Here is a 24,755-nt window from a genome sequence, read left to right on the forward strand (position 1 = left end):
ATTGGCTGCTGCTGTAGCCCTGCAAACTTGTTGTTCTCTGGGACTCTCTGGCCCCCTGCTGGTCTGGTGCCGGCCAGTCTATAACAAGTCCCCGGGGAGAACAAAAGGCCAGGAACCATTGCTGATAAGGGGGCGGCCCAGGTGTGAGGTCAAAACAGACCCTGTTGTTGGTTGTGAAGTCTCAGCCTATTCAGCTTGCTGATGCTTCCTGTGAGGGGGATGAGATAGGGGGGGTGTCGGCTGTCCGCAGTAGACAACAAGATATTACACACATGCAATAAACCATACATTACTGTGATAGACACATATCAGGCTCAGGAGTATATGCCCTGATGGGCGCAATATTTATAAACACGCGGTACTATTCCCATCGCAGGCAGACATCTGGTATGTAATAAAGTCCTAGTACTGTAGAACACACAGTCCTGTGGAAGGCTCTATTAGTGTGAGAGGCACGGCTCCTATGAGATGGCAGGCAGGGTATTGTATTGGGAAAATGTTGTTAATTCAGGTAAGAGAGTGTCTGGGTCTCTGGGCTATATTTAGGAATCTTGGGGTGCCTACCCCCTCATGATCCAAGTGGGGGTGCCCAGAGGGTGGATCATGACAGACTCGCATCTCACGGCAGGATCTGCCGCGTGTACACACCATAAAAGGCACCTATGTGGACCTCAACAAACTTCAGGTCACGTTAGTATTTGTAATAAAGATGTTTAAAAGTTGTGAAAAATGCATAAACAAAACTAAATGGGAAATATTATTTTAATTTGCAGTCTGCAGGGATGTATCTAGGTCAGTGGTTCCCAACCCTGGTCCTCAACTACCCCCAACGGTGCACATTTTCCAGGTCTCCACACAGAATCACAAGTGACATAATTAGCTCCACTTGTGTATCTTTTAAAATGTGCCTGAATAATCTGTGCACCTGCTGGGTGACCTGGAAAACTTGCACTGTTGGGGGTACTTGAGGACCAGGGTTGGGAACCACTGATCTAGGTGATGAGGCACTGCTACTGTGTGGACATAATGTGTATGGGGCACTGCTACTGTCTGGGTATAATGTGTAAGGGGCATTGCTGCTGTGTGGGCATAATGTGTAATGGGCACTGCTACTGTGTGGACATAAAGTGTATGGGGCACTGCTACTGTCTGGGCATAATGTGTACGGGGCACTGCTACTGTGTGGACATAAAGTGTAAGGGGCATTGCTTCTGTTTGAGCATAATTGTAAGAGGCATTACTACTGTGTTGGAAAATATGTAAGGAGCACTGCTACTGTGTTGGGTATAATGGGTAATGGGCACTGCTACTGTGTGGTTTAATGTATATAAGGGGAACTTCTGTCTTGTGTAATTTGGATAACGGACACTACTGTGTAGTGTAATGTGAATGTGTACTTTGTGTTGTCACACTCCTTCCTCATTTGGACTACACCTATTTGAAATATGGGGGGGGGGGGGCACTATAATGTATATTTATGGCTCTGGCAGTCTGAGTGATGTTCTGTCAATGACACCAGGGTGTCCCATACACAGGTGGTGGAGCTACTGTACTGTGATGCTCTGGCTGTGCAGGCAGTGAGCAGTAGCACAAGACTCAGCTGATTGTTTCTCATCATGTTTCAGGACGGAACGCGTGTCTGAATTACTGCTGTATTCCCTTCACCTCCTTCTCTTACTGCTGCAATGTGAGCAGACAGAATGGGGCAGGTCGCTATGAAAGGCATGTTCCTGTCACTCTTTGATTATAAGACTGAAAAATATGTCATTGCCAAGAACAAAAAGGTGGGGATTTTATTCCGTGTGATCCAGCTGACCGTTCTGGCTTATCTAGTGGGGTAAGATCTCCTTTATCTTTTCTGTATATATTGATGTTCTGCGTGACTGTGCTGACTACAGTATGTTTTATGAAAGCTTCTATGGTATCTGCAGATCAAGATCTCTATATGTATACTATGGGGTAAAATCATTGCAAATATATTGAAATATATTTTACAAAATGCATAAAGTGTTCTCTCTCTTTTCTTAAAATATATCACGGTGTCATTTATATACATGTTGTTGTATCATTTAAACTGCAAATAAACCAGGTGTTTAATTATTTTTTGAAGAATTGTTTGTAAATCAGTCTCAATAATCTGTATGTAAAAGGCTCACGTTGTGTAGACAATTCACTTATAAAAATTTAAAATGATAGCATAGACGAGGGTGAGACACTTTAGGCATCGGAACAAAGCAAGTAGGTAATGAAGATATTTTAATCATTTATTTAACCACTAATGAGAGAATTTCTGATGCCTCTGATTCACTATGTAATCTGAATATTGTGTGAAACAAATGTAGAATACCTGTAAGAATGTGTGATTTTACTTAGAACATGCTACATGTTTATTTCATTATTTAGCTTGTATTGATGCTACAAAGTTGAATGGGAAAACCACTCACTCATTCCCTTTTTGATGCTAACAGTTATCAACTCGTTGTAATATAGCCCCACCCCTTGCTGTCATTGGACCCACCCACTAAGTATGAATGAAATTTCTGTGTGAGCAGTAATCTGTAATTGCTCACCTAGTAGTTCCACTTTCCTGTTATTCCAGTGTGTTCATCACTTATATTAAATGTTGACAGTGCTACTAACTGGGTACACAATAGACAACATTTTAAAAGAATTTGCAGAAAATCACTATTCATTGCACCAAATTCTTAAAGTCGTTCAGTGTGTGTACGCACTATGGGGCCGATTCGGCCCCATAGTGCGTACACACACTGCTCCGATGACCGGGGTTTGCATGTGCAAACCCCAAGGGCAAGCGACCTCAGCTATTTAGATTGTCGCCAGGCATTTTGCAGTGGGGAGGGAAGTGGTCAGGATGGGGTGGTGGCGGAAATGGGACATGAGAATGTCCAGCGTTTCATGGTCATTCCCATGCAAATGCGGGCAGGACAAAGTGTGACGTCATCCGCCCGTCCTGTCTTTGTACCGGTGCCTGCAAATATAAGTCAGTCTCCACTGCATGATTCCACTCAGTCACATGGTTGCAAGGGGATATGGCGGAGGAAGGGGGGTTCGTGGGGGTGGTGGGGGCACTCTGGGACTCCGTAAGCTGCGATCTTCACAGACAGAAGGTGATGGTAGTGTGTAGGTGACAGGCAGTGGATGATGGTGGCATGTGAATGAGTGGCGCATATGTGTGACAGCGACATGGGGGTGGCAGGCAGTGGGTAAATGCAGTGTAAGGCTGATGGCAGCATGTGGATGACAGTGGTGCAGGGGTGATTGCGGTGTGAGGGTAATGGTGGCATGTGGGTGAGAAGCAGTGGGTGGTGGTGGCATGAGGGTGACAGCGGTGTGAGATTGATGGTGGTGTGAGCGTAATAGTGACATGATGGTGACAAGCAGTGGGCGGTGGTGGCATGAGGGTGACAAGCGGTTGGAGACAAATATTACAATTTACTTACCTTACCTGGGCCCAGTACTGCAGAACATGGAAAGACACAATAAATTGTAGTATTCTGCGCTAATAATGAATAAACAGGATTAATATGGATATAGGTATACAGTTGATTCTGGTGATCTTTAAAGAAATATTTATTCTAAACATATAGACATTAACACGCAAATATAATCACACTTAGTGAACATATAAAAAATATATTAAAAAATATATATAAAAAAAATCCTTCAGATGTATGAATTCTGCAAGGTGGATCAGAAAAATATATAAAAATATGAATGAAAAATAAAAAAAATGAAAATGCATAATAAGCAGCCAAGGACTTTTTGAAAAGTTAAGATCGATGCATTGATGTGAATTGTGATGTTAATGCAGTTGTCCCCCTGATTAAACTTTGACTATGCAGTTCTTACTTATGTAAGGTTAAACTTTTGCAGTCTTATGTTGCTAATTGCAATATACAGATACAATCTTTGCCTGGAGCTCTCACCTCCAGAGGATGAACAAAGTGCTGTAATTATGATGTAAAGGAATAGTGCTGTCTTTTTGTGGTTCAGTCAGTGAATTTAAATATAAGACTTCAGCACTCTCCTGTTCTCACCTCATCAATGCAGTGGGTTGTAATAATGGATGGCAAAACTTCAGTGATAGTTCAGTTCGCAGGGCCACGCTCTGTGTATGTATTCTCCGAAGCTGGCAGGTGGCAGAGATGACACTGTAGCCGCCATCTGTAACCACACTGGCACAGGTGAGGAGTCATGTTATCCAGTCAGGCGGGAGTGCCCTATAACGATGCCACAGTCGGCACTGCGGTCCACAGCAAGTCGCGGTCGGCATGCACCTGTAGTATGCTGCGTGGACTCTCCCCAGGTGCGCTCCAATCTCCTGCAGGATGTCTCCCTACAACGCACAGATGGCAGCTGCCCCACCTGCAGTGCACATGGTTTTGCCCATTTTGAGAACAAATTTGTACTGCGATCAGGTCTGAATAAGGGCCTATGTCCGGCATTTTGCCTGACATTTGGTCCCTTCAAATGCACTGGCTTCGTGAGCCAGTGCTGTGTAAATTTGGGGGTGGGAATGACCAATGATGTCAGGTTGGGGTGGGGGATAGCTAAAAAAGAACACACAAAAATGGGGTATGTGCAGCTCCCTGTGCAGCCCTGACATGTTAGGAAATAGCACATTAGCTGTCATTACCGATTAACATGTCCGGCGTGGCTTTTGCCTTTCTGGCTTTTTTCACACACTCAGGTTTTGTCCCGATGTGTACCAGCTCCGTGAGCCGGTGCTGTGTAAATTTGGTGATGGGAATTACGGGTGCCAGACGGGGTCCCGACAGTCGGGATACCGACTGTCAAAACACCGACAGCCGGGTTCCTGACGGCCACCTGCTATTCTCCCTCGTGGGGGTCCACGACCCCCATAGAGGAAGAATAGAATAGGTGGCGAGCGCAGCGAGCCACCGTGCCCGCAAGGGGCTTTATTGCGCTCACCATGCTGTCTGAGTCAGGGCAGTCGGGAACCCGATGTCGGGCTAATGACTGTCGGGATCCTGACTGTCGGACCCATATACCACACCCGGGAATTACAGTGACATCAGGTTGGGGGCAGAGGTTAGCTAAAACCGCACACCAAATGACAGGTGTGTGTGAAAGGCTGCCATCACCCTCTGCACACACTGATTAAGACGGGATGGCCACGGCCTGGCAGCCATCCTTTCCAGTGGTTAAATCCAGCTGCAATGCCATTCCGTTCATATAATTCACAGAGGACAGCTAATGTGTCATTTCACACGGGCAGGTCCCGGCCTCTGGGTAGCAGCTGGATCTAACCACTGGAAAGGACGGCTGCTGGGCTGTGTGTGCAGAGGGAGATGGGGGCCTTTCACACACACCGGTCATTTGGTTTGCCGTTTTAACTATCCCCTGCTCCCAACCTGATGTCACTGTAATTCCCACCCCCAAATTTACACAGCACTGGTTCCCTGAGCCGGTGCATGTGAAAGGAACAAATGTCTGGTCAAAACCAGTGTGTTTGAAAGCCCTGACAATGCACCCCAGTCCCTAAATTGGAGAATTGTACTGGCCTGGGGGTGGAGTGGCCCCCTGCCCCCCGGGCAAACCAGCCACTTGTACAAATACATTACATACAATCACAGTGATGAGGGCTGCCAAATGAATGAGGCAAGTAGGGCCATATGCATCACGAAGAAAGAAAGCAATGGTTATATTAACTCAAGCTGTTGTAAAAGAAATCCGTATAAAAAATAAGAAAAACATGGGGAGATGTATTAACCTGTGGTTTGCTTAAGCAGCAGGTGTTGCTGTGGAGATGGACAGTTTGCAAATCATGTGACTCACTGAGGTCAAACTATCCATCAAAGCACGTGATTTTAAACTGTATGGTTTAAAACTGCCATCATGACAGTTATATTGGAGGTATGCAAACAGTTCCATACATTAACAGGCAAATTTATAGACCACATGGCAAATTGCCATTTTAGTGACAGAAAAAGATAGTTCACACAATTGAGATAGCTTGAACAGCTTGCTGATCAATAATCTTGCCTGTCAGAGGGGAAGATCTGTAATCCCTTGGTGAGAGAAAGTGAAGACATTGCCCCAAGCAATCAGTTTATATGCTGGATAAATGTCAGATGCTTTGGACAACTTCTTCACTTCATCTCTTTCCAATGCTTGATACATCTCCCCAGGATTGGAATTATATTAGAGGGGAACAAAAAAAAATCCCATGTTTGTTTATGACAAGCACAGTGTAATTCAGCATTAGGACCCTCCCCGCAATGCAATTACAAAATTTTGCTCGGTATCAACAGAATGATTCTGCCCTCTGGAATATCATGTCTAATGTCATAGAAGTTAATGGTGTGGCAAACACAGCCTAACCACAGGAGGGCCCTCCATATTTTGTCCTTAAAGCCGATTTGCTACATAGGGGGGTATTCAATTCATCCCGTTTTCTCAGCTGGCTAAAAACAACGAATGTTTTCGATAACTATATACTCAATTGCGGGCGTTTTTTCGCCTGGTTTTTAAGTCCTTTTTTTCTCAGATGCAGTTTCAGTTTTCTTTTGGTAACACCAAAAACCAGGAGAAAATGCTTTCACTTTCGCCCAAAATACGTGCTTTGGTAATTAATTTGCCATTCCTAGGCGAAAAATTGCACATTTATTGCATAGGTCAAATCGAAATTTGACCTAAAAAGGTAGGAAAGTGTCTAGCCAAAAAATTTGGCACCAAATGAATACCCCCCATAGAGTCAAAGTGGAGCAAGGGAATAAGATTGAGCAGTTATTGGTTCCCAGGGTACATATACCACTAGCATATTTGGGAGGACATCTCTGGGAAGAGAAAACACTGGAATGTATTGTACTCCAATTCATTTGGCCATTAATCACGTGTGAAGTAAAGAGAATATGCCAACAATGTGCCAGAAGGCAAGCCAAAGACCTCATTTGAGGGTGCCATTAGTGTCAATCTCTATTTTAGGGGTCCCATTTGACTGCATTGCAATGGAATTTGTTGGTCCACTGGAATAGTACGTTTGCATACCACAATTTACCACCCATAGATGGATGGGTTTGTGGACGATTCAAAATCTACCAAATGTCATAATATTCATTAGAACCAGGGGCGGATTTAGGGGTGAGTGCGCCCTTAGGCACAACAATAACACCCCTTCCCCCAATTGTATTATTTTTGATTACTCTTAAGCCTTCACTTGATAATAGCCCATTTAATTGATTAATAAAAAAGCCACTAACTGTGATTTTTATTATGAATACTTATTTACTAAGTAGGACAGTTTCCAGGGGCAGTATCTGCATGTCCTATCCATTTACACTCTATTCAGGGCCGGCGCTACCCACACAGCAGCTCCTGCAAAGCAGGGAGGCGCCATGCTGAAAAGGCGCTGTCTCCCTCCCTGCTCTGCTAAAGCTGCCTCAGCCCTCACTGTCACTGCCTCCTGCATGCCGCCCACAGCACCTGTCTGACAGCGGGCGGGCAGCAGTATAAAGAGCTGCTCCCTGCTCCGTGCACACACTGTCCTCCTCCTGCGACCTGCCCCCTCTTCCTCACGGACACATGTGCTGCACATACTTTTTGTACTGCTTTCGGATTGCATCGCACACACATTGCATTCGTGCCGTGCGATGCGATCTAGCACATAACGTATGCGATTCTCGCAGCGTGTATGGGCCATACTTGCCTACCTGACCCTCTCCATGCGGGAGAAATGCTCTGCTCCTGGACTTCCCTGGCAATGTATGATTGCCATCACCTGTGGTGAAACACCTTTACCTAGCTCCCCACAGGTGATGGCAATCATACATTACCAGGGAAGTCCAGAAACAGAGCATTTTCTCCCGTATGGAGAGGGTCAGGTAGGCAAGTATGGTATGGGCACCTTTAGTGCCTGCAACATTTTGCAGACACAGCACTGAGATAGTGTATTCATACATGTACATGTACCCGAGATCCTCCATAGGATCGCATGTTGCATACACTCCCACAATCTGGCTGCAGCTTGTTGCAATGGCAATGTGAAAGGGCGCAAAATTTATGTTTTGCAGGAGGGCGCTGGACACCCTAGCACCGGCCCTGACTCTATTCAAGTTGGAATATGGTACAGTAGTACAGTGGATAGTTTGCAGTTACTGGTACATTTGAGGCTGACAGTACTATCACAAGCATCCAAGTGCCGCCCCCAAACATGTGCCGCCCCTAGGCACGTGCCTCACGTGCTTAATGGGAAGTTCGCTACTGCGTAGAACACTATGTGAATTACTGTATAAAATAGGTTCTATTGTGCAAGAAAGTTCATAGAGGCACAAAACCTTCAGAAACAGGCCCATGATGTCTCTGCGCAAGTTCAAAATGTTCATCCAGGGGACAAATTTTTAGCGGCTCCAGAGGGATGGGGGGAGGTTGGGGGGAGGGGGGCCTGCGGCACAGTTAAATCTTCAAATAGGGGAGCTGCCACTGGTCATAGTACCTACACAAGAGAGTAAAGGGGACAAGGCCTAATGACATGAGCATAATGACAGAATCCCATCAAGTACTTTACCTACAGCTGTGTAACCAGGGCACTGACTGTGCTACTTTGTGTTCATGATTTCACACAGTTGCATTATTATTATGGTTGGAAAATAAGCAAATATATATTTTACAGTAATTATAGCTGATGTATATATGATGTATATACTAATATAACTGAAGTGGTGTAATGGGAATGTTAATATCATTTTATAATATTGCAGTAGTGAATTGTTTTGCTCATCAGGCTCATATAACGGAATCGGTACATCTGTCAGAATGAACTTAGGTCTACAGTCATTAGGTCGACCCCATTAGGTCGACTGGCTGAAAGGTCGACCTGATTTAAGGTCGACATGGGCCAAGGTCGACATGACTTAAGGTCGAATTTGCATAAAGGTCGACATGAGGAAGGTCGACTGGTCATAAGGTCGACATGGGTTTTTCACTGTTTTTTGATCCGAATGTCGACACAGTCGACATGGACACAGTTGGCAATGAGAATCGGACCCTTGCAGTGCTCGCTTCGCTCGCGATGCATCGGGCACGGTGGCTCGCTTCGCTCGCCACAGCTTTGATAACCTCCTCCACGCCCTAGTGGATGGTAGGGCATGAAATACCGCCTGTCGGCACATGTCGGCTCAAAAAACAGTGAAAAACCCGATGTCGACCTTATGACCAGTCGACCTTCCTCATGTCGACCTTTATGCAAATTCGACCTTAAGTCATGTCGACCTTGGCCCATGTCGACCTTAAGTCAGGTCGACCTTCCTGCCAGTCGACCTAGTGGGGTCGGCCTAATGACTGTAGACCTAAGTTCATTCTAATAGATGACCGCTTCCCCATATAACTGTATACTGACAATCTGATGCACTCCTTTATTTTACATGTTTATAATGTTAAATGTTGTTGGAATGGTTCTTTCAGTGCTATACTGACCCTCCAGCACCATGCAGCATTGTACTCTACAGTCTGCATCTGAGAGGAACTTCGGATTGACAGGTCTGCAGTCACTTGTAAGGTATTCCTCAAGGCTGCCTGACCTCTTACTGCTCGGCCAGTGATACTGAGTCATAGTAATTAACCTGTTACTGGACTCCAACTAATCCCACAAATGATTTAAACTGACTGTTAAATCAACGCTACTGTATAATGAATGAATCACTAGTTCAGTGGTCTCTCTTATTGCAACTTTACAGGAATGGTACCTGATACTATACTCAGCAATCTTATCCTGGGTATTATATCCTTGTATTGCCCTGCAAAAACCCTGACCTGTGCTTGGCAGTGGCACAATCTAATAATACACCAGAAACCACTTGCAAATGCTAAAACGTAGAAAATTAAATAGTGTATTAGGATACACAAAACTGATACTGATATGGAGATATGTAACTGTGCTGTAAAGGTCCATACACACTGGGTGATTATGCCCATTGTGTATGGTGCACGATGAGAGGGATATAGCTGGCCTGAAAAATGCTCAGTGCATACACACTGAGCGATTTCCTCCCTGCCCATCCATTTTCCCCATGGGTGGATGATTTTCCATAGCAGGAGGCTATGGAAAGCCGTCCACTCCCACCTCTCATCGCTGCCCTGTACACACTGAGAGCCACTCAGACGAGAAAACGTATTATTTTTATAAGGAAGGCTTGGCCAGGGAAGGATCTTCAGATACTTGGGGCAGTAGGAGGGTGTAATGGTTAGCTTTACTGCCTCACAGCACTGAGGTCATGTGTATTCCCACCATGGCTCTAACTGTGCGTAGTTAGTATATTCTTCCCCTACGTGCGTGGGTTTACTCCGAGTACTCCGGTTTCCTCCCACAATCCAAAAATATACTGGTAGGTTAATTGGCTCCCAACAAATTAACCCTAGAATGCCTGTGTGTGCATGTACATGTGGTAGGATATATAGATTTTAAGCTTCACTGGAGCAGGGACTGATGTGAATGTTCAACTATACTCTGTAAAGCGCTGCGGAATATGTATGTGCTATATAAGAAACTGTTAAAAAATAATAATACTTCCCCAATAGGAAGTAACGCACAAATGTATATTTTCGTATTTAAGAATGAAGAAGAACTTTAGAATGTAAGCTGACCCAGTTTTCCTCATGTGCTTTTTCTTCTCTTACTGAAACCATCTTTGATGACACCAAATACCGTGGGTTTCTGCCACTCTGATACTTACTTCAGTGTTGTGTGCTGATGCAGCTATGTATATGTACTTGACCCTTTATTGTCTTCAACTGTATGTCACTGTTTCCTGTTTATCTTATTCATTTATGTAGAGTACTCTGTAATTAGGCGCTGCAGATCTCTTGTGGCACCATATGAATAAAGGATAATAGTATAATAATGTCAGCACAAGTGCATAACTCTATGTCAGGGATCTTTTTTACCTTTTACCCCAAAATATATTTAGATATGCAAACTTTACCCTCTATATTTGAAACTAAGGAATTCATATAATTGTAATATGCACTGTACCCCCAGATATTGATGATATATCCTGCGGTACACAGCCTGGCAGCAATTGATAATGATGATAATTGCCATGTATGGCTGCGTGGGGTACAAAATTTGTACCCCACACAGCCATACATGGTCATCATCATCATCATCAATGGCTGCCAGGCTGTGCGTGGTATAGCCATTGATAATGGGACGTCCAGGCCTAGACTAGAGATATGTATACCGTGACAGGAGCCTATAACCAGGCAAAGAAACTCAGCGCCACAGCGGCAGAACAGACTGCACACTGCCGAGATGGCGCAGCAACTAGTCAACTCTACTGAAGAAGGGGCCGGACTTGGAGGCAGGGCATCACACAGGGAAGCGTGTTATATACAAGGGCCTGATGCACTGCACTCTCAGGTCCTTGTACACTTCAGTACTGTAACACACACAGCCGGGCAAGCATATAGAATGTATATATAGAGGTAATTTACCTCAGAATTGTTTTCAGAGCACCCATAGGCCAAAACTTTCTTCTTGAGATATTTAGAAAAAAAAAATTAATTAAGTACAGTATATTGTGTTTATATGTCCTCCTTAAGGCCCATACACACTGGGCGATGTTGAGCTGAAAGCAGCTCATTTTTACCTTTTGAGCTAATTTCAGCTCAAAAGTCGTCCAGTTTGTATGGCCTGGCGATGAGCATTGATGCGTGCTCCCGCATTATCGCCAGCTGCCGCTGCTCATCTGCTTTTATTACCAGCAGATGAGTGGTGGGTGGACGGCTTTCCATAACTCCCTTAATGCACTCCCTCCCTGCAATGAAGAGATGCTGTGCGCTTGCACAGCATCCCGCTGTCTCAGCCGCGGGAGGGACAGCGGGTTAGTCTCCAAATAGCGGGACTCACATACACAAGAAACAACAGAGTGCTTTTTTTGCGGTGCACCAAGAGGAAAATAAACAGTAAAATTTAACTTTTAATAGGTATGTAGTAAAAGTATTGCGAAGATAAAATACATATAATACACAGGACACACAATTGGATAAAAAGGAATCGGACTTCCTATCGTGGCGGGGATGTAAGCTGGGTTCTTTATTATTGGTAGGGAATATGTGGTGCAATGAGCGATCCTAGAAAGCAGTGGGTATTAATATACTCGTCCACTGAAAGGGGAACCGTGTCCCTGTATAGCCTTCAGGTCGGTTGATTACCAAGAGATTGGATTGCGGCGGCGTCCCGTCCGCTACCAATTAAAGTTTCTGAGTGAGAAGGTTGATGCTGTCTAAATGAGTATGCAGTTCTCTGCTATTTGATAATTTGCTGCTGTTGTTAGCTGCAGGGATGTCAGTGGATTACTGTCACTTTATTATTGGCAGTATGTGCCCAAATGACACACTGCCTGCACAGTTCCGTATTAAATACGGTTGGTGTATTATATGTATTTTATCTTCGCAATACTTTTACTACATACCTATTAAAAGTTAAATTTTACTGTTTATTTTCCTTTTGGTGCACCGCAAAAAAAGCACTCTGTTATTTCTTGTGTTTATCCCCTCTAGTGCTCGGCGGTAGCACACCTTACACCTAATTGTGTCAATTAGACTATATGGTGAATTGAAGGTATCTATATCTATAGATAAAAATTTTCCTGTGCGATCGAAACACCCCCCCTTTTTTGTAACGTAAATAGTGGGACTCTCCTGCTGTAATCAGGACAGTTGGGAAGTATGCCCTATGCCTAGGGTTACCACACGATTCCTGTGTTATTACTGAGTGTCCAGATAGTATGGTAAGCCTTCCTTTCTATATAACCATCCTGAACACTGCAGCACCTTTGGAGGCACCCAGCACAAAATGATACAGTTTGCGTCAGTAACCGTAGCGGAAACTTCAGGTACACATCATGGACATCTGCACTGGGCACCTGCCACTCATTATGGTGCTGAATATAGTCTGTGCTCTGGAAATTGGCTAGTGTTCCTGCATCCTAATAGGCCCCAAAATTATATAAATATATAAATATTTGTAATTCTTTCAAATGAAACCTGTCACAGAACTACAAACTGCTCCATATGCATTCCTTTACACATGATTTAAACTCACATCAGTGCTCTGCAAAAGTAGCATCTGGCGAAGCATGAAATTTGTTACTAAAGAAGGATTATTCCTAAACTGAATAACATCATCTACAATGGATATGAATAGATTTTCTGTTTATACAGGTCACTACCCTCACCCAAACCCCCAAGAAGTCAGATGATGAGTACTGTACAATACTGACTACATTTATTTATTAATACTGTAGCATACCTCCCAACATTTGGCTTGAAGAAATAGGGACACGCGCGCGAAAAGGGGGTGGGGCGTATGCAAATGAGGGCGCGGCTTATGCTAATTAGCCGCGACCTCATTTTCATACGAGAATAGACGCTGTGCGCATGCGCACAGCGTCTATTCTACTAGATTGGGGGGTCTCCCAACTGCCACCCCCCCGCAGCGGGACAATGCCTGCCGCGGGTGGGACAGAGGGACAGGACCCGAAAATCGGGACTGTCCCTCTAAAATCGTGACAGTTGGGAGGTATGCTGTAGTCTCTTATATAGCGCAGCAGACTCCATTGCACTTTACAATAGTAGACAACATTGATCACTTACTGTAGTATGTGGCTAATATTTTGAACAAAACAGACTTAATTGGAAATGTTTTAATTTATTATGAAGGTTGAGCACATTTAGCTAAAATTTATTTAACCCAATTTTAATAAAACATCTTCTGATTTTTTCCCTATGTGTTATGAAGCATACAGTACAACGTTCAACATCACACTCTTTGTGGAAGCCTTTTATTTGTTTGTTGAAGGACCAAATTCTGGAATGTATCTCTTGGTTCAGGGGCAGATCAGTGCAATCGTACGTTCCCCCCCCCCCACACCCATCACACACACACCCCGCCCATTTCCCCTTTCATAACCTGTAATATTAAGCATCCATCCACTGCTAGCTTAAGTTTCAACAGTGCTGTGGCAGTAGTATTTTAGGGCAGACAGGCAGGGAGATACTGTAGTAACAGTAGCCTTCCTGGATCCTATGCAGCCCAGGACAGTGTGTGTAGGATCCTGCTCTCTCACTTCCTGCCATGAAGCACCACTCCTGATTCACAGCTATGCAGTGGCCAGCGGTACAAGGAAGAGGAGAACTGCTAGAAGAGGGGTTGCAATCTGATCTCATCCACCATCCACCCTCAAATCTGCCCTTGTCTTGGTTAGAGCAGTGTTTTTAAACCTTTTTCAAGGTGCAGCCAGGGCCGGTGCTAGGGTATTGGGCGCCCTCCTGCAAACTATAAATTTGCGCCCTCCCATATCTTATAATAGAGACATGCTTGAGGTATGCACACTTTAAAGGGGCATGTTCTTGAGTGTAGTGTGCCACACCATATACCTCTTAAATACATTATGCAACACAATAGTAGACCGCATAATACTTGCCCCTTAAACTTTATGCGATACACAATGACCCAAAATTCTAAAGGATTTAGCCAAAAATCACATTATACCACCCAGATGGAGCAAAAATTCATGTTAAGGTGCCCATACATGGACCGATGTGCTCCGTTGAACTAGAGCGCGTTGCATCTAGTTAAAAACATATGCAATGTGCTAAAGCAGCGTTGTTTTGAAATAGATGCGATGTGGTGCGATCTAGTTCAAAAAGTACATGCAGCATACTTTTTGTGCTTTGCGATGTGGGGGACCGCTTATCGCCTCGCAAAACAGGATCGCACTGTGTATGGGCACCTTTATGCCAAAATGAAGTGCCAAAATTCACATCATGTCACCCAGATTGAGCCAAAATTGACGTCATGCCACCCAGATTGAGCCAAAATTCACATCATGTCACCCAGATTGAGCCAAAAGTCACGTCATGCCACCCAGATTGAGCCAAAATTCCCATCATGCCACCCAGATTGAGCCAAAATTCCCATCATGCCACCCAGATTGAGCCAAAATTCACATCATGCCACGACTGAGCCGAAATTCACGTTATGCCACCCGGATTGAGCCGAAATTCACGCCATGCCATCCGGATTGAGCCAAAATTCACATCATGCAACCCAGATTGAGCCAAAATTCACATCATGCCACCCGGACTGAGCCGAAATTCACGTTATGCCACCCGGATTGATCCAAAATGAACATCATTCCACCCAGATTGATCCAAAATTCACATCATGCCATCCAGATTGAGATAAAATTTATGTTATGCTACATGGATCTAAGGGACTATGAAAAACCGGACTCGGACTAAACTCCGGACCGCCGGTCAGGACATCAAAATCTGCAGTCCGGAGCTTGTGGGGTCCGGTCCGGGGGGTGACCTGTCCGGGGGAGTGTCTTGTCCGGGGGGGGGGTCCCTATGATAGCTATCACCAGGGACATGGAGAAGGGGAGATTACAGCCTCCCCGTGTGGTCCGGACCGTCCGGTTTTTGCTACATGCCCGGACTATACAAGGAGACTTTATTCTACCCCTCCTCCTCAACCTGGTTACAGGTGTGACAGGCAGCCACCCCGGACAGGACACCCCCCCCCCCCGGACCGGAGGCTACAAGCTCCAAAATGCAGAGTTTGATGTCCGGTCCGGCGGTCCGGGGGTTTTGTCTTGGTCCGGTTTTCACCCATACCCTGGATCTAAAAAAAAAAATTCACGTTTTTGTCATGGATGGGGCCAAACTTTACATATAATTTGGGGACACAGGGACCGTGGGGAGGCAGGGATCAAGGCAGGGGGGATGCAGGGACAGGGGGGGATGAAGGGACGGGGAACGGGGGATGCAGGGACCGGGGGGACACAGGGACTGGGACCGGAGGGGACACAGGGACCCGGGGGGGGGGGATAGGGACCGCTGAATGACGCAGGGATAGGGACCAGGGGATGACCGGGGGAAGATGAAGGACTGGGGGGCAAAGGGGGGGGGCTGCAGGAACAAAGGGGGGGGGGGCGCAGTAACAAAGACTAGGGGGATACAGGGACTGGGGGGGACACAGGGACTAGGGGGGGATGTAGGGACAGAGACCTACCAGGTGTCCAGCAGTGTTGCCTTGCCGCAGATCTCCACCCTTCTTGCACGCCCGGCTTTAATAGCAGAGTCCACAGCTGCTCTCCCTCCTCCAAAAGCAGTGACAGCGACACTGCGTCAACCTCCTGCACAGTGCACAGTGCACCCTTGCTGCCCGCACACTCACTGTGCGGCTCCTCACCTCAGTCAGGCATAGTCTGCACAGCCTCTAGGACACAGCGGGGGAGCACCGATCAGCATCAGCGTGGAGCTCCCCCGCTGTGTCCTAGGTTTGGCGCTCTGTAGGCTGCACTGTGCTGCATGCCTGAGTGAGGAGCCGCCGGGTGAGGAGAAAAAGTGAGTGTGCGGGCTTCAAGGGAAGGTGCCCGTGCCGCTGTCATGTGAAAGAGGCTGTGCAGTGTGCCTGACTGAGGTGAGGAGCCGCACAGTGAGTGTGCGGGCAGCAAGGGTGCACTGTGCACTGTGCAGGAGGTTGACGCAGTCTCGCTGTCACTGCTTGTGGAGGAGGGAGGAGGGACAATTAATGAAACAGGTGCCCCCTACAGCTGTCACTCGGTGGGGAGTAGGGAGCGCCTCTCAGGTCCGGCGCCTACCTGCTTTGCAGGCTTTGCTGAGCGGGTAGCGCCGGCCCTGGGTGCAGCCTAATGAACAATGTCTTAAAATTGCCTCCCCTTGAGGGAAAAAAAACATAGACAAATTGTGCTTAATTCAGCATGGATCGCTATTGTGCATGCACATACACATGTTGCAAATAAATATCTCTATGCATAGCAGTCACAGTTAGAAAAGATCCCAGCATATAGGGATGGAAACATGGCATTTTCCGGGTGTGTTTGTGGAAACGCAGGTGCGCCAAGGCATTTTTTGGGTGGGTCTCTGGCATCAGCGATGACCACTTCTAGCCTGGTTTTTTAGCAGATTAGTGGAAGTTCTAGGCTAATGCTACCCATACACTTGTGAGATATTGCATGCAATCATTCGATTTCGAACACATCTGTTTGATAAATGTAAAGATTGTATGCATATTTTAGGGACCATTCCACGTGATGCGCGGGCCCGTTGTCGAATATCACGTCGATAGATAGTATGTGCTGCACATATCTATCCGATTGCAGGAGCGACCACATGTGGTTTTTAACCAGTCAGAGGCGTAGCTAAAGCTAGGTGCAATGGTGCCCGGAGAAGGGATATGTTTTGCGCCCCCCTCCCCTGTAATAAATTAGTGTGGCTAACATGTGGCATCATGTTACATTAGAAAATAAAAAATCTTTTAAAAGATCTTAAATAGTTGAAAGGGTCCATTCTGTTTTATTATCCAGAAATACAATACTTAAAGAAAGTGAGAAGCAGCAAGATAAATGGGCTTAAAAGCTGTTTATAACATTTATTATAAAAGGCTCAATCAAAAAGAACTGTATATACAAACCCTCATCAAATGAAAATCTCTAAATCTCTCCAAGATAATATAATAAGTTCTGAAAATTTGTAACAATACACTCTAAAACTAAATGCAATAAGGGCGGTATTCAATCCAGGATTCCGTATGTCGGACGTCCCAACAGTGGGAATCCCGGGCCGTTTTGGACAAACTCGACAGCCGGAATTCAATGTCCTGGCTGTTGAGTGTCAGAAAGTGGTTGTGTCAGGGAAAACGGCCACTGATTGTCAAAAAATGGCTGTGAATTTGAAAATCCGCGGCCATTTCCGATAAAACCGATCCGATATGTTATAAAGTCGGATCTGTTTTGGTGGAATCCGCCTTCAATGCTGTTGGGAACGGCAGCATTCAATAGACAGCTGCCATTATTTCCCCCGGCAGAAGTAGCGGCTGAGATTGAATACCCCATTAATCTTTTAAATAATATTTTCAATATATTACTTTTATGGTGAACTTGGGTTACTTTTTTAAAATAACTAAATTCTCCAGTCCCTTAGAATAGTGTTCAACACACAGATATAACTATTTATGCCAACTTAATCTTTCTTAATTTTGCAGCTGCAAAAGTATTGATTATTGAGTCAAAGTTTATTGTTGTAGCAGTTTCATATTCAATTGAAAGGATGCTTAAGCTGGAAGAGCGATCTTGTCCAGTGGTTGTTCTGAGATAGTTTATCATTAACTATAGTTTGCTAAGAGAACGCTCACATATCGCCACTGTAACAGGTAAGGTGAGAGATATAGGAATGGCAGTAGTGATATTGTCAACAGAATCGTGGAGTTTTTATATTTTGAAGGAGCTGGAGTGAGAGATTGGAGATGTGGAAACACAACATTTCCGTAACTCTGGATTACTTCTAATTCACTTTACAGCTCTACTTTTGTCCGTGAAGCAAATTTTGCTCCATGTAAAAAAGCAAATATCTTGGACACAGACTGCATACTTTCAACTGGCTTAAAATGGCATCCATCATTTCTAGAATTGACCTTCTCATAGACTCCCATTCATAAGGCTCTGAGTCATCCTGTTTTTCTGATGAAGATTCATCAAAGTTTTGTTTTTTTCCTTTTGTAGACTCTTTTTCTTAGGAAATGTGGCTGGCAGACCAGTTTTTCTTTGCCTCAACCAGCTATCCATCAGTGCTGGTTTTGTCACGGATGCAAGTGTGATGAGCACTCAACCACTGAAATATCCTGCCTTTGAAAAACCTTCTTTTTCCTATCTACAGTATTCAGTATTATGTTCCACACCACCATCAGAACGATAAAGTTAATTGAGATAATTTGTGGTGAAAGACTTCTTGCATCGGATGCTGCTTCTGGAGAAAAGCAATTGCTGTTTCTCATTTCCTCACAAGCTGTAATGATGCGTGTATAATCCATACAAAGTGCATGTACAGTTTGGGCGTGACTAGACCACCTTGTGTTCCTATGAGATTTAACAGTAATGGATACATGCTTCTTAAGCAGTCTTTTAGCTGAGGAAGAAAACATATCCATGACCAGGACAGGTCATGATGTCCGGCCCATCTTTTCAAAAAATAATTTGCTCTGTGAGGTCTTCTCCAGTCTTCCAGAATTTCACAGTTGCCATCTTCATTTCAGTGAGTGTAACAAATTATTTGAGGCAGTTGGTCAGTGTTGGATAGGGTGTGGATCAGTTCGTCACCAGCAACTTGTTAGACAGTCATTAAGCCAACATCATTAGGTCGACATGCATTTAGGTCGACATGCAGGAAGCTCGACAGGGTCATAAGGTCGACAGGGTCATTAGGTCAACATGGGTTAGGTCGACAGTGAAAACATCGACATGTTTTTTTTTGACCCGAACGTCAACACAGTCAACATGGACACAGGTTAAAGCTCACTGCGTCTCCTCGCCATGCTTCGGGCGTGGTGCCTGACTGTGCTCGCCACATTATTTTATTCTCCCACCACGCCCTAGTGGATGGTAGAGCATGAAATAGCGCCTGTCGGCACATGTCGGCTCACAAAACAGTGAAAAACCCCATGTCGACCTTTTGACTGTCGACCTAACCTATGTCGACCTAATGGCCCTGTCGACCTAAGCCCATGTTGACCTAGACTCATGTTGACCTTCCTGCATGTTGACCTAGACACATGTCTACCTAAATGCATGTTGACCTAATGACTGTCTGACAACTTGCTGGTGACCCAATGACCGTATCCCATTGGATATATCTGGCGTACTGTCAAATAGTGCTGCATAGTACTGTATATTGCAGGGTTTTTTCTTCAGATCTGTGTTCCTCACTTCACTACCAAGTAAATTGATAAACTCATTTTGTAACTCAGGAGACAAATAACTGACTTGGAGGCCAACTGGTAGCGGAACAAATTTGGCCCTGTCTCTGAGTCCGGGTTTGCGCATGCGTAATTATGTGCAGGTGCAAACCCCAGAAGCAAACAGCCTGTTCACTCCGGAAGGGAGAGGGTGGTGAGCGACCATCTAATGATTTCTCTCCCGTTTGGCCGCATACGAGCAGATGTGTATGCGAACGAATCTGCTCCCATGTTAGGCAATGGTGCAGTCGGCAGGCAGGCCCAGTGACAGGGGGGTTCAAGGGGGACATCTGACCCGGGCCCCAAGGCTCGGAGGGGCCCCATGATCACGTGGCACAAAAAAAAATGCACTCCGTTTTTTTTTATTATGCTGTCTGCTCTGCCACAGACAACAAACATACTGTATGTAGAGCAATCCCCCTCTCTCCTCTCCTCTCCCCCCGGCCCCGGTTACCTGTCATCTGGTATTTGCCATCTAGCTGCGGAAGCCAGGATATGCAGAGGATGGCTCTGCTCCTGTATGCTGCGTGCTGAGCATGCAGCAGGAGCTAAAAGAAGATGGCTGCCCCCATACAGACTACACAAAGATGGCAGCCGCCCACCAATGAGAAGCCATGGTTTCCTTCTCCAGGAAATATAGAGAGTGCAGAAAAAAGGGGCGTGGCTTAATGCAGGAGTGTGAGGAGATTTGCAGGAAAAAGGTCCAGTAAACCATCTTAATGCCTACTCCACCTTTTTAATTAACCAGGTAAGTGCCTTGGGGGAGGGGAGAGAGTCTCTATCTATCTATCTATCTATCTATCTATCTATCTATCTATCTATCTATCTATCATCACTATCTATCAGGCAGCACCCCTGTATTCTAGGGCACACAGGTAGCATTCCTGTAATTCTAGAGCAGACAGGCAGCAACCCTGTAATTTATGGCAGACAAGCAGCACCTCTGTAAATCTATGGCAGACAGGCAGCAACCCTGTAATTTACTGCAAAAAGGCAGCACCCCTGTAATTTTAAGGCAGGGCGACAGCACCCCTGTAATTCTAGGGCACACAGGCAGCAACCCTGTAATGTACAGCAGACAGACAGCTCTTCTGTTTACAGCAGACAGGCAGCACCCCTGTAAGTCTAGAGATGACAGGCAGCACCCCTGTAATTTATGACATACATGCAGCACCCCTGTAATTCTATAGATGACAAGCAGCATCCCTATAATTTAAGGGCAGACAGTCACCACCCCCGTAATTAGAGGGCAGACAGGCAGCACCCCTGTAATTCTAGGGCAGGCAGGCAGGCAGCACCCCTGTAATTCAGAATCCAAAAATCCAATCGTGGGATGCTGACGTTTTGCCTCACTCTGGGATCCGAGTCTGGTAGGAAAACCCGAGCCGGACTCAGATCCCTGCTCAGATCAGGAAGTTTGGAGTGATTCGGTTCACTTATCTCTCATTTAAAGCCATCCAACATTTGTTACCTGCTTACCTACAGTAATTATTTTTGTGCAATATGAAAGGAGCCTATTACTACTGTAGGTTAAAGTAACTGTGATTACTGCATTTGTTACCTAATTGTAATGTCCTGTAGATACATGGTGTTGTATAAGCATAATTGTGGGGGGATAACAAGTGATGAGGAGACTATGGGACTTGTAAAGTACATGTAACACCAGCATCTAAAGGACGGTGAATGCCACAGGGAATTGCCCTCAGAGGAGCCCGCAGCCTCAGCACCAAGAAGACTGGCAGGTTATACGTGGGCTAAGCACGAGGGCAGGCTCGTGCCAACTGCATTGCAGGGAACAATAAAGCTGGACTGCACGAGTCTCCAGGGGGGATATAAGGCAGAGCAATAAACGTTGGAACAACGGTTCCGGGGAGAGAGCGCAAGGAGGCTGGTACACAGAGCTGGAGAGCGGGACAGTGTGACGCAGATATAATTACCTGGACGTCGAATTCCCGGTCTATCTCCTGCTGCATTCAGGTGACCGGCGCTGGAAGCGAGAGCACTGGTCCACCCCAAAGGTGTGACGCCATCGTGGGCGGTCCTGGAGGCGGCGGTCGAGATGGAGTAGGCGGAGTCCCGGAGGACGGCCTACTACAAGCCGGCGAGCATCGATTGGAGTGACAGCGCAGGGCGGAGCGGAGGCGTGATCCGTGTCTACAGCGACGCCCAGAGATCAGCTGTGTACCCGGCTGCGAGTGAGACCGGCGACGGCTGAAAGCAGGGGAAGAGAGGCGGCCTCACACAGCGTTAACGAGAGAGAGGGAGAGAGAACAGCCGTACACTGGATACCCTAATCGTGAGTAGCCGTGGGAGGGCCTCAGAGAGGTCTAAACCCGGCATCTACAGCGAACACAGGGCTGCGCATAATCGGAGCAGAACCAGCCTCCCCAAAGTGACAGCTTACAACCCAGGAATCTGTCCCTTCTAGTGCCTTACCCCCGCAGAAGTCAGCTTTATGATGTACAAACAGTCAGTATACAGATCCTACGTATAGCAAGCTAGACAGCCCCAGTGGGGCGCACGAGAAGTGCACCCAGTACAGACAAAGTGGTAACTAGAGGGTCATAAAAGTTTACAGACTAAGGGCCAGATGTATCAAGCTTCAAAAGTGATAAAATGGAGAGTGATAAAAAGCCAGCCAATCAGCTCCTACCTGCCATGTCATCGGCTGGGTTTGAAAAATAACAGGCAGGAGCCGATTGGCTGGCTGTTTATCACTCTCCATTTTATCACTTTTTGAAGCTTGATACATCTCGCCCTCCTTAATAACCTCAGGAATTTATCTGGACAGTGCAGACAGTTGTTGTTAACTGCAGTAAGGAAGTATCTCTGTGAAATAGAGATAACACCATTAATCATTACCTACCTGCTGGGCTAAACTAATACCACGCATAAAAAGAGGGGGGGTGAACAATCGCACTGGCAGTGTTTATAAGGTAACCCCTTGTTTCAATCAATATTCATAGGTTTTATTATGTGGGGTGTGCTGTCACTTCAACAGTAATTTGAGCAATAACAAGGGAAGAGAAGAAAGACTGTTATGTACGTGACGCACTGTTAGGACAAGAAAAATTAATAAAATGTAACCTTTAATTGTTTATTTTAAGATTTGCGACATATAAAAACAATTGCCAAGGAGGCAAAGAGGAAGAAACAAAGTGTTTTTAAAAAAGGGGATATAGATCCTCTCAAATTGAACCCCAATGTCCTGTTCCCAGTGTAATTGCTAGATTAGGTGCGTGTTGCTGTATATCTTACAGTGTGTACCCACTCATGAAATGAACAAATCTGTTACAATTTTCACTTAATTAAGTTACTTTTGTTTAATATTAGTTTATAACACAGATTGCTCCCAAGGACTGTGCAGATAAATTAGGACAGCAAAGTGAATATGTCTGTTTGGTCCTTTTAAACATCAAAAAAAGGGGGTTGCCGCCTAGTATCTGCACAGATATTGCGCAGTGTGTAGCACAGTCTTAAATAATAACAGACTACGGGGCCGGCTGGTAGTATACGTGCCGTATTTCACATCTAAAGTGTACCCGTTAGATCTGATATTGGGAACACAAATTGGCTGTTAGTGTTCTCCGCCGTTTGTTTGGTTCCTCTCCGCAGGGAAAGTGGCTTGTACGTATGCCACTGTTCCCGGCTGTGCTGGTAGTGCGTCGGTGTCTGTGGGGAGATCACAGTCAGTGGTAAGGCTGTGATTCTCCAACTCGCAGACCCACGTCGCGCTCCGTCACTTGACACTGCGCCTAACAGAGGGACGCACCGGCCGGGTGCTGTATCTGCACTGGCGTGCTGTAATCACATCTGAGTCTTGGGAGACCGTGGTCAGGTTCTGACCCCACAGCTCCTATCAGATGCGCCCTCTGTGAGTGGATACTGTAACGCCCTATACATCAATTAAAATACATTTCATGGGGGAAGGGGACATGGGGATATTTCACACACTAAGGGCCTTATTCTGGTTGGTGCGGCCGGGCCGTACGCGTACGTCCCGGGGTTTTTTATGATCTGCGCATGCGTACATTCGCTAATGCGCAGGCGCGAACACTCAACAACGCTTACGGACGGGTCTCTACGTGCGAAAAAGCCTATACGCGAGTGTACGGGCATTGGGGGCGGCATAGGGGCGTGATGAGGGGAGCGGCCGAAATAATGAGGGAAAATGGGCGTAAATATGGGCGTACACGGGGGTGTGCACCAAAAATGAGCGGTGCTACTACCGCACGATCGACTAAAGCACCGTTCATTTCGGACACAAAACAGGCGGCCGCCAACCGCCATCTCAAACCACCCCTACAGATACCGCATGCCAGCGTGCGCCTGGGTTTGCTAATTTACGCTGATTACTACCAAACACATACACCTGAATGTAATAACCAATGCTGCAGTCTATTAAGTCCAAACCATGATTTCACTACCTGCAAGCCACACACAGCACTCAAACACATTGGAAGCTTATCTTTCTATACTTCTCTACATTTAAAGGTTTGTTTAATTTAAGGTAAGAATCTTTTTAAGACCTGCTTATATATGCTAAGGTAGGTATTTGTTAAACAGTTAGACACATTCACTACGTGCTTTCATAGACTTTACACAGTAGCACACTCAATCTACACAAGTCGACATGTGTCAACGTGTTCACTCTAATACAAACATATGTTTTGTATTTATGATACAATAACATAAACCACATCTAACACCTACAAAGGATGTTTCAGCAATGTTTTAAGCCCATGCCCACTATTTTGCACATTAATTAATTCAATCAATTAATTAATTTTCATAATTATAGTTGAAAGGCAAGATTTGCAGGTCCATATATGTGAAGAGTATGCCAGCGTACACGGACGTACGCTCACTCTCACGAGCGGTGACATAAGCTGAGTTTTCTATTGAAAACAATAGGGACCCGTCCGTGCAAGCTGGCGTACGCTCAGATAGCAGCAAG

General features: G+C 45.6%; 1 protein-coding gene across 1 annotated transcript in view; it reads left to right on the forward strand.

The window, feature by feature from the left end:
* Window positions 1-1,523: 1,523 nt before the first annotated feature.
* Window positions 1,524-24,755, forward strand: part of P2RX5 (purinergic receptor P2X 5) — a 117,428-nt gene continuing 94,196 nt past the window's right edge. Inside the window, exon 1 of the mRNA XM_083172405.1 lies at window positions 1,524-1,837. Coding sequence (XP_083028531.1) covers window positions 1,701-1,837 — 137 coding nt within the window. The 5' untranslated portion in view covers window positions 1,524-1,700. The remainder of the gene's footprint in view (window positions 1,838-24,755) is intronic.

This window comes from Crinia signifera, chromosome 2 (assembly GCF_055691185.1).
Source record: "Crinia signifera chromosome 2, ASM5569118v1, whole genome shotgun sequence".
Lineage (NCBI taxonomy): Eukaryota > Metazoa > Chordata > Amphibia > Anura > Myobatrachidae > Crinia > Crinia signifera.